Source organism: Coregonus lavaretus, assembly GCF_964263955.1.
Source record: "Coregonus lavaretus genome assembly, contig: HAP1_SCAFFOLD_48, whole genome shotgun sequence".
NCBI classification, from domain to species: Eukaryota; Metazoa; Chordata; class Actinopteri; order Salmoniformes; family Salmonidae; genus Coregonus; species Coregonus lavaretus.
In genome coordinates this window covers 4,110,277-4,121,518 of record NW_028163311.1, presented here as the reverse complement: position 1 = coordinate 4,121,518, position 11,242 = coordinate 4,110,277, and the positions used below count along the sequence as shown (strand labels likewise).

Genomic DNA, 11,242 nt, shown 5'->3' with positions numbered 1-11,242 from the left:
CCCTACTCTACTCCCTTTCTGCACCCTAGAAAATGTAATTGATACGATTGTGATGCGTTGTTGTCTCACCTAGCTATCTTAAGATGAATGCACTATTGTAAGTCACTCTGGATAAGAGTGTCTGATGAATTAGTCAAATTTAAAAATGTGAATTGATATGGAATTGACCCCAGCCCTGATGGTTACTAACCCTTGTGATAGTGAGTGGAGGATGATATGGCTCGTAACACTTTAGAATAGTTTTATTCCCCTGTATTGTACAGCATACTTATATTAAGTCATTTGTTACCCAGTACAGCCAGAAGAGGACTGGCCACTGCTCAGAGCCTGGTTCCTCTCTAGGTTTCTTCCTAGGTTCCTTCCTTCTAGGGAGTTTTTCCTAGCCACTGTGCTTCTGCATTGCTTGCTCTTTGGGGTTTTAGTCTCGGTACCTGCACCCTCAGCGGAGTCAACAAACACCGGAAGCATCCGTGTTTCAGGGAAAAGGCAGAGAGGAAGGCAAAGCCTGAAAACCGGAAGCTTCTGGTTTCTGTGGACCTGGTTTAGGCGTTTCTTTTACGCCTGATACGTTAGGTTAGGGTATCTGTAAAGCACTCTGTGACAACGGCTGATGTAAAATGGGCTTTATAAAATAAATGTGATTGATGTAAATCACACCAACTGACTGGTTCTTCTGATGTTGTTCCCACAGGAGACCATGTTGAGACATTCTCTACATCCAGAGAACAACAGCAGGAAGATCACAGAGCTAAGAGGTCTCACCACTGGCCACATTGTGAGGAGATTTTCCCAATTCTATCAAAGCTAAAAAATTCACCTAAAAATACACACAGGAGATAATCTATTTCCCTGCTCTGATTGTGGGAAGAGCTGTAAAATATCAAGGGATCTGGTACTCCTGCTCTGACTGTTGGAAGAGTTTCTCTCAACATGGCCACATGAATGTGAGAATCCTCATCAGTTGTCTGACTAGCTAAGATTAAAATCATTCCATCACTTAATTCTCAAGAAATCGTAGCACACTCTATTGTAATCCTATTGTTTCTCACTGTGAGAGAACTCTGCAGAGGAAAGGGAACGTTATAGAACGGTAGCCTTTCTTTACTTTTCTTTACAGTGTTCACCTGGTCAGTTTTGGTGTGATTTGTTAGCTTCTATTGTAAAGATATTGAGATTACCTTGGATTTGCCCTTAGGGTTGAATATCCTCTGTGAGGCTGGTTGACTGGGTGGTACTGATTTCCTCTGCAGGTTTCTGTGGGAATGAGCTAGCAGACACAACATGTATCAGATAGAGATGGTGTGATGATCAGTTTTCACCAGTTAGTTTGGGTGGATACTTTAAAAAATTGTATTTTAAAACTAGATGAGTTATTTTAGTCATTAAGGCTTAATTCAAGCCTGTTTAATTTATCTGCCAATGAAAAATAGTATGTATATGAATTTGTACTAGTCAAGCTCTTCTCTTTTGTGTAATGAATTACCAAAAAACTATGTTTCAAGTGACATATTTACTGTTGTTCTGAAGCTGAACAAGACAGGAAGTTTAAATGAGCATCACAAAGCTAAATCTGACCTATTCACTAACATGTTTTGTCAGCATAAGCAGCTGGGAGACATGCTAGAGTACTGTAACATTACTGATCTACTGAATCATTGTAGTTGTTGGGGGTTATCTTTACAGTAAATATAATGGTGGTGGATAAGCCTTCAATGCAAGCTGCAGGGGTTGCCTTTCAACAAGATGGTCCTGACATTTTAAAGGTTAAAAAGGTGGACTTTGTGGCCTTTATCACAATGGTGATTAACGGCACTGCCAAGGTGGAGAAAAGATCTAGGAAGATATAAATCATTGTGGTTGAGGCAGAACGGTTCCTGGGGCTGAAAGATTTATTGGCAAAAGAGTTACATGGAATATTGGCAAAAGCCGTACCACCATCTCAGGTCCTAGAGACTGAGAAGGGAGATATGGAGATTTAAAGGAAGGAAGAAATGGGAGTTTTGTTTGTTTTGGCAATGTACTATTTTTATTAGGGTTGAGTAAGTTAGTATCACTATTAAGTATGGATGTATTTTTTATTTAATTTATTTTGTGGTTTCAAACCATCCAGTTGGTGGCGGCAATACAACTTTTGGAAGTAGTCTGCCATAAACCCACAGAAGAAGAAGAAGATGGCGCTGTTGCATTGTGGTAGTTGGGGAACAGGAACTTCCGGCGAGGCGCGCAACATTCTTCAGAACAAAGAAAACGACAGGACTGTGCTTTCCGTTTCTCTTTATTACTACAGGTATGGAATAGCACTTTTAAACTGTCTAATATCGAAATAACGTCATAACATGTTAGATAACAAATCAGTCAAGGTATTATCACGTTTGGCAAAGGTTTTGTGTAATTGTTGTGTCAATCCGAGTGATTGAAGAACGCGCTAAAAATATTACCATCACACGGTGCGGCGTCCATTACACGTGTTCATTTGTGAGGCTTTCCAGGTTCGTATATAGGTCAGTGCGTTTCGCCTGGGCATGTTCAGTACAAAAACGTTTTTGAAAGTTGCAGATAGAAATACCCTGAATAGAAGTGACATGATTCAATAGAATCAGAGGCATGTTTGTTCTACATAATACATTTGTATCTGATCGTGGCCAACGTCTCCGTCCTCCTGCTGGACGCAGCCCTGGAACCCGCTTGTCCCTATGTATGTGAAGCTAGTCATAATAACGATTAGCCACAAAGTGGAATTTGCGGTTTGCCCTCAAAATAAAAGGCCTTCATTGAAAGTGATGCAAACTGATATAAAATATTGGAATCATGTCAAATGTTGTTACTTAATTTAAAATGAATTACAAAAACTAATTATTTTGAAAATAAACAGAAAGAAACGGTTGAAATCCCACTGTGGAAGTATAAGACCACATAATTGCATTGGGGGCATTCTTATATGCACTTATGAAACGAGTTGGATTGTGCTCCCATGGAACGGGTGACACCCACAGAAAACAATTCTCAAGAGTTTATACAAATATTAGCATGTTAGTTGTTATTGCAGGACTTTGACTGTGAAAAATCACCTTCCCAGTCAGTCTATTGCAGGGGTACTCCAGTACTATTTGAGAAGGTCCGGTCAAACAAATGTCCTAGGTGGCAAAGGTCCGGATGGATATTGCCATTTATTGGCGTAGTAACAAACCCCCAACTTGTGACCCCAAACTGTTCACAACCCTCTTGTTGGCGGAGAGAACATTTAGCAGTTTTAAAGCTAATATCCCGTAATTCTACACATTTTACGACAGGGCTGAGATTTTTAGTTGTTGCTATTTTTAACCAATTCTACATGTATCCATGTCTTGTGTGTGTTTATATGATACCAGGGGTTGAAGCCCAACCAAAACAGTATTATTATATAATGATTTTGTGACCCGTGGTCCATATCGACCCCGTTCTTGGTCCTTACCGCGTTACGCCAGTAGAGTATGCTGTTTCTTTTGTTTGTATTGGACATTCATATTGCACTGTACAGCCCTACCTATGTATTGTTCAGCCTACTCAGTGACACCCACAGAACATAACTATGTAGAGTTTACACAAATATTAGCGTCTTCACTCTATTGCAGGACTCTGAAACCACTGTTGTCCGGGAGTTTAACCCCGTCAGCTAAATTGATAATGATAATCAGTGGTTTCAAGTTTCTCTGTACATTTTTGACGAGATGATCATAGCAAAATATATATATATATAATTCTGCATTTCCCGCTGTGCAAATGCATTGATTCTCATTGCAAAGAGGCTCAGGATAACTCCTGATAAGGTTGGGTAGCTGATAGGCCTTTTCAGAGCTTAAATAGCCAAAATGATTAGTCACAGGGCTCCCGAGTGGCGCAGCGGTCTAAGGCACTGCATCTGGCACTACAGAGCCTGGTTTGATTCCAGGCTGTATCATTATCCGGCTGTGATTGGAGTCCCAATCAATTGGCCCAGCTTCGTCCGGGATAGGCCGTCATTGTAAATAAGAATTTGTTCTTAACTGACTTGGCCCAACCATTGGGTCAAACATTAGACCAGACCAAATCTGAACCAATCACTCCATTGGTTTCCATTGATCCAGCAGCATTCGACAAAAGCAATGTTGCTAAAATAATCTTTGCGATGTGTGTAATGGAGACGGCAGATATAGGAGAAATGTTCTAAAGCTCAAAAACGTTTTTAATCGTTGGACGGGTGGATTTTTCTTTTGTCAAAGTTTCTTTATTCTGACAAGTGAGGATTGAAACAGTGTTTTTTAAATAAATGATTGCCAAATCATTTTGACGGTACAGGGTGAGTCATTACGTCCAGCTGTTTTTATCGACACAGGATAGTTACATGGAAACACACCCTAGATGGCAATTGTCGTATCTATTTTCTATGCAAACTTTTTCTTAATGTCGAGAAACAAAGCACTGGACAAGTTATTGGAAACATAGCTACTGTTTCACAAGATTGGAAAGTACAGTACAGGAAAGAGAAGTTTAGTTCAGTACAGTACAACAGTACAGAGTATAGTACAGTATAACATACTGTATTGTATTTTACTCTAATGTACTCTGTTAGGGCTGGGCTATATGGACTATATCATACAGCTGTATCTTGAGTTTTTTCAAACGTATGGGTGATTCAAGATTTCTTAATTTTGTTTTTCTCTAAGTAAGTGTTGTACAGTTAAAGGTCAAATACATTGCATTTCAAACAGTCAGCTATAATCTAATGAATTCAGGGCTTGTGAAGTTATACCTATGAATAAATACTATTGTTTTTTGATTGAAATAATACAGTGAAGACAACGTTATTCAGGAAAATAGTACATAGTGCTGCCTAAAGCAAACTGCAAACTTGTTCTAAATGGTTTTTCAGTCATTTATGTGAATTTCTGAAATCTACTATAGGTTAAGTGCACTTACATGGTTTAATTTAAAGTGTGCAATTTGTGTCTAATGTGAAATTAATAAATGGTTTGTTGTCAATGCTTAGCTACCTGATCTAATATATTTTTATAGAATAATGAAAGTGGCAGAACTGTCAAGACTAACTTTTGTGTCCGTTTCTCTTTATTACTACTGGACGACTCAGATTAAGTCTGAGGCCGGTAACATCAACAGTGAGGACAAACCCAGCCTGCCTCTCTCCTTCCACACTGAGTCTAAACCTACAGTCACTGGGTCCTGATTGTGACAGTGGAGCCCAGTTTGCACTGCAGGATCCAGAGATGGCATCAGTGAAGCTGGAAGACTGCAGTCAAACATTGGAGCTGAATGTCAACATTAAAGATGAAGAAAAGGAGGAGAAGATTGGGAAATCTGTTTCTCATGGTAAGAGCAGGTTCTATCTAACTATAAGTATATATTTTTTTTGTCAAGCAGTGGCAAATATACAGCACCAGTCAAACGTTTGGACACACCTACTAATTTAAGGGTTTTTCTTAATTTTTTACCATTTTCTACATTGTAGAATAATAGTGAAGACATCTAAACTATAAAATAACACATATGGAATCATGTAGTAACCAAAAAAGTGTTAAACAAATCAAAATATATTTTAGATTTTTGCCTTGATGACAGATTTGCACACTCTTGGCATTCTCTCAACCAACTTCATCTGGAATGCTTTTCCAACAGTCTTGAAGAAGTTCACAGCATAGCACTTGTTGGCTGCTTTTCCTTCACTCTGTGGTCCAACTCATCCCAAACCATCTCAATTGGGTTGAGGTCGGTTGATTGTGGAGGCCAGGTCATCTGATGCAGCACTCCATCACTCTCCTTCTTGGTCAAATAGCCCTTACACAGTCTGGAGGTGTGTTGGGTCATTGTCCTGTTGAAAAACAAATGATAATCCCACTAAGCGCAAACCAGATGGGATGGTGTATCGCTGCAGAATGCTGTGGTAGCCATGCTGGTTAAGTGTGCCTTGAATTCTAAATAAATCACCAGCAAAGCACCATCACACCTCCTCCTCCATGCTTCACGGTGGGAACCACACATGTAGAGATCATCCGTTCACCTACTCTGCATCTCACAAAGACACTGCGATTGGAACCAAAAATCTCAAATTTGGACACATCAGACCAAAGGACAGATTTCCACCGGTCTAAGGTCCATTGCTCATGTTTTTTGGCCCAAGCAAGTCTCTTCTTCTTGTTGGTGTCCTTTAGTAGTGGTTTCCTTGCAGCAATTCCACCATGAAGGCCTGATTCACGCAGTCTCCTCTGAACAGTTGATGTTGAGATGTGTCTGTTACTTGAACGCTGAAGCAATTATTTGGGCTGCAATTTCTGAGGCTGGTAACTCTAATGAACTTATCCTCTGTAGCAGAGGTAACTCGGGGTCTTCCTTTCCTGTGGCGGTTCTCATGAGAGCCAGTTTCATCAATGCGCTTGATGGTTTTTGCGACTGCACTTGAAGAATCTTAAAGTAATGATGGACTGTTGTTTCTCTTTGCTTATTTAAGCTGTTCTTGCAATAATATGGACTTGGTCTTTTACCAAATAGGCCTATCTTCTGGATACCACCCCTACCTTGTCACAACACAACTGATTGGCTCAAGCGCATTAAGACATTCCACAAATTAACTTTTAACAAGGCACACCTGTTGATTGAAATGCATTACAGGTGAACACCTCATGAAGTTGGTAGAGATAATGCCAAGAGTGTGCAAAGCTGTCATCAAGGCAAAGGTTGCTTACTTTAAAGAATCTCAACTATAAAATATATATTTTGATTTGTTTAACACTTTGTTGGTTACTACATGATTCCATATGTAATTTCATAGTTGTGATGTTTTCACTATTATTATACAATGTAGAAAATAGTAAAAATAAAGAACCCCTGGAATGAGTAGGTGTTCTAAAACTTTTGACTAGTACTGTATGTGAATTTAGGAATATCTACTATAGGTTAAGTACCGGCACCTCAAATATCTAGTGCTTGAGCTCCTGTTCCTCTTATAGAATGTTAGCTCAACAGTATTGTGGAACTCCTGCACCTAGATATAAGCAGTACCGACACCTATTTCAGTCCAAGTCAAGCACTGAAGTAGATAACAAGAATAAATATAATATATTTTTAGAGAATAAAGAAAGTGCCAGAACTGTCAAGACAATAACTTTTTGTGTCCGTTTCTCATTGTTACTACAGGACGACTAAAATTAAATCTGAGGCCGGTAACATCAATAGTGAGGACAAACCCAACCTGCCTCTCTCCTTCCACACTGAGTCCAAACCTACAGTCACTGGGTCCTGATTGTGACAGTGGAGCCCAGTTTGCTAAGCAGGATCCAGAGATGGCATCAGTGAAGCTGGAAGACTGCAGTCAAACACTGGAGCTGAATGTCAACATTAAAGATGAAGAAGAGGAGGAGAAGATTGGGAAATATGTTTCTCATGGTAAGAGCAGGTTCTATCTAACTAAGTTTGTGTTATTCATTCCAACTTCCAAATGTGCATGAAAAGTTGCAGTAGAACTGTTTCATGATGAACTGTTTCAATGAGAAGGTAGATGTTATTTCATGCTACTGACCCTTGCATGGTTTTACACCAGTATTGGCAGCATGTGTTTTATTCACTGGGCTATCTGGAGTGATCAGAGAGTAGACTAAAGAAGTGAAGTAGACAAACTGCCAATGTTTTAAAGTTCTATTAAATGAGTCTGTGTAGTTACTAACCCTTGTGATAGTGAGTGGAGGATGACACTAACCCCTGTGATAGTGACTGGAGGATGACACTAACCCTTGTGATAGTGAGTGGAGGATGATATGGCTTCTACATCTGCATTGCTTGCTCTTTGGGGTTTTAGGCTGGGTTTCTATAAAGCACTTTGTGACAACTGCTGATGTAAAAAGGGCTTCATAAAATACATTTGATTGACATGTATATCACACCAACTGACTGGTTCTTCTGTTGTTGTTCACACAGGAGACCATGTTGAGACATTCTCTACATTCAGCGAGCAACAGCAGGAAGATCACAGAGCTAAGAGGTCTCACCACTGCCCACATTGTGAGGCGAGTTTCTCAATTCTATCAAAGTTAAAAATACACCTACAAATACACACAGGAGAGAATCTGAATTTCTGTACTGACTGTGGGAAGAATTTCACAACATCAAAGGCTCTGACAGTTCATCAGAGAGTGCACATAGGAGAGAAGTCTTACTCCTGCTCTGACTGTGGAAAGATTTTCTCTCGACAGGGAAACTTAAAATCGCACCAAAGGATACACACAGGAGAGAAGCCTTACTCCTGCTCTGACTGTGGGGCAAGTTTCTCTCACCGGTGCAGCTTAAAAACACATGAACGTATACATGCAGGAGAGAAGCCTTATTCCTGCTCAGACTGTGTAAAATGCTTCACAACATCATTTGAGCTAAAAGTTCATCAGAGAACACACACCGGAGAGAAGCCTTACTCCTGCTCTGACTGTGGGAAGAGTTTCTCTCAACTGGGCTGCTTAAAAAACATGAACGTATACATACAGGAGAGAAGCCTTACCCCTGCTCTGACTGTGGGAAGAGTTTCTCTCAACTGGGCAGCTTAAAAAAACATGAACGTATACATACAGGAGAGAAGCCTTACTCATGCTCAGACTGTGTAAAATGCTTCACAACATCATTTGAGCTAAAAGTTCATCAGAGAACACACACCGGAGAGAAGCCTTACTCCTGCTCTGACTGTGGGGCGAGTTTCTCTCAACTGGGCTGCTTAAAAGAACATGAACGTATACATGCAGGAGAGAAGCCTTACCCCTGCTCTGACTGTGGGAAGAGTTTCTCTCAACTGGGCAACTTAAAAAAACATGAACGTATACATGCAGGAGAGAAGCCTTATTCCTGCTCAGACTGTGTAAAATGCTTCACAACATCATTTGAGCTAAAAGTTCATCAGAGAACACACACCGGAGAGAAGCCTTACTCCTGCTCTGACTGTGGGAAGAGTTTCTCTCAACTGGGCTGCTTAAAAAAACATGAACGTATACATACAGGAGAGAAGCCTTACCCCTGCTCTGACTGTGGGAAGAGTTTCTCTCAACTGGGCAGCTTAAAAAAACATGAACGTATACATACAGGAGAGAAGCCTTACTCATGCTCTGACTGTGGAAAGGTTTTCTCTCAAATAGGCCATTTAAAAAGACACCAAGGTAAACATAAAACGAGAGAAGGCTTACCACTGATCTAAAAACAACAGCTAATCTGCAAGGTTATCAGAGAACACACACAGGAGAGAATCCTTACTTCTGCTCTTAATATGGCAAGAGTTTCTCCCGATTGGCAACATAAAAACACCAAAATTACACACTGGAGAGAAGACTTATTACTGCACTGACTGTGAGACGAGATTCTACAGATTGGTTAATTTAAAAGACACTAACGTATACATAAGAAGTGGTAGTGGTCAAAGACAAGACCACAGAGGGGACTCCATCCTAGATCTGATCAACACAACCCACTGTACTTGCTCCTCTCAGATCCAGTGATCACAAATGTCTGCTGTTCTCTCCAAACACAACACCAGGAGGGAGAAGAGAGGTGCAGCGGAAAAAATGACATCTGGTAACTCAGAACAGAAAGGAGACCTTTGCACGATGTAAGGCCAGTACTGACTGGTCTGGCATATGAGGTGGAGAGCATCGATGCAAAGGTGGAGATGTTCAACTCCTGCATTCAAACTGCACTTGATGTATGCATGTCAATAAGAAATAAGAAAACAACAACACTGGACCAGCCCTGGATGACTGAAAGAATAAAGGCTGCCATCAGGAAAATACAGAATATTTTCAACAGATGGAGAGAAACAATGACATGGAGAAAATACAGAAACACAGTGCAAATGCTTATCAAGGAAGCAAAGACAAGCTACTACAAAACTGAAATCCAGGACCTAAAGAAGAAAAACCCTAAGGAATGGTGGGACTTCATTAACAAAGGACAGGGACCAAAGAAAACATCAGGAGGGAGAATACAGGTCGAGGGAATTGAAGACGACGACGTGGCTGATGTTTTGAATGGCTTCTTTGCTGAGGCATGGACAAGCACCACACCTCTTGCCATCTTCCCCCTGCCAATGCCTACAAGGCAGGTTGAGCTGTGCAGCATTGGCCAGTTAAAGCAAGCTCTGACCAGACTCAGCCCACGTAAAGCATGTGGGCCTGATGGCATTCCAGCCTGGCTACTAAAAGAGCATGCAGAAGATCTAGCCCCTGTCATCAAACACATTGTTAACACCACCTACTGGCAGGGGACAGTTTTATCTGAGTGCACGAGTCAGTATGACTACCTCCCAAAGTCTAGCACTATTACCGCCCTTGTGAAAACCACACTTCTGCTGACAGCTACAGACTGCTGACAGCTACAGTCCCTTGGTCAGAGGACCATCCACAACCTGCACCACTAATCCTAGGAGGACAGGAAGTACCAGTGGTAACAGCAACCAAGTATATTGGTTTTCATCTAGACTCTAACCTCAGTGGTGACAAGTGGAGCAGCCAGTGAGAAAGGCCTCGATACGCCTATTTGACATTTCTTGCCAGTAATGTCCTACTGAAGATCTGGTCACAGTCTATACTACACTGGCCGGTGGAGTGCTGTTAGTTGGATGCAGTAAAAAGCAGCAGGCCCAACTAGACAGGGTGCAGAGGAGGGCCTTGAGGATCATCTCCAGAGTTGGAACAGTCCAACCACAGCTCCCGTCACTGCAGAGCAGGCGAGAACAGGCTGCAGTGCACCTGGTGAAGGACATGCACACTCTTGACCATCCACTGAATGACCTGCTCCCTCCAAAAAGAGGGAACTGCACCACCAGGCTCCTGAGAAACAGCCACAAACTGTCCTGTCTAACTGCATGTACAAACCGCCTGCGAAACGCGACTCTACCCACTGCTATCAGACTGCATAATAACTCCAGCTCTTAAATGGTTTTCCCAAAAACTCTTTTTTTAAAATCACATTTTAATATTTCAATTTCCATCATGAAAAATGTCCTGTAATGTTTCAAGTGTTCTGTATTCTACTTATGTCACGTATTGTGTTATGTATTTAACAGGTAGCCTAGTGGTTAAGAGTGTTGGGCCAGTAACTGAAAGGTCACTGGTTTGAATCCTGAGCCAACTAGGTCCAAAATCTGTCATTGGGCCCTTGAGCAAGGCAATTAACCCCAATTGGTCCTAAAAGTCGCTCTAGATAAGAGCATCTGCTAAATTACAAATATGTAATGAAAAATGAT

General features: G+C 41.1%; 1 protein-coding gene across 1 annotated transcript; it reads left to right on the top strand.

Moving 5' to 3' along the window:
• The first annotated feature begins 2,234 nt into the window (after nt 1-2,234).
• On the top strand, nt 2,235-9,711 carry LOC311118277 (uncharacterized protein). Its single transcript, XM_084193107.1, has 4 exons — nt 2,235-2,287; nt 5,105-5,343; nt 7,165-7,413; nt 7,942-9,711. Exons 2-4 carry the CDS (start codon nt 5,241-5,243, stop codon nt 8,559-8,561), a joined length of 972 nt encoding a protein of 323 aa, XP_084049233.1. The 5' UTR covers nt 2,235-2,287; nt 5,105-5,240; the 3' UTR covers nt 8,562-9,711.
• Nucleotides 9,712-11,242: the final 1,531 nt, after the last annotated feature.

Excerpts from the sequence above, each read along its gene's own strand:
- LOC311118277 (XM_084193107.1), top strand. The coding sequence starts at position 5,241 with ATGGCATCAGTGAAGCTGGAAGACTGCAGTCAAACATTGGAGCTGAAT. Across the intron at positions 5,344-7,164 it reads TGGGAAATCTGTTTCTCATG|GACGACTAAAATTAAATCTG; the intron begins GTAAGAGCAGGT and ends TTGTTACTACAG. Across the intron at positions 7,414-7,941 it reads TGGGAAATATGTTTCTCATG|GAGACCATGTTGAGACATTC; the intron begins GTAAGAGCAGGT and ends TTGTTCACACAG.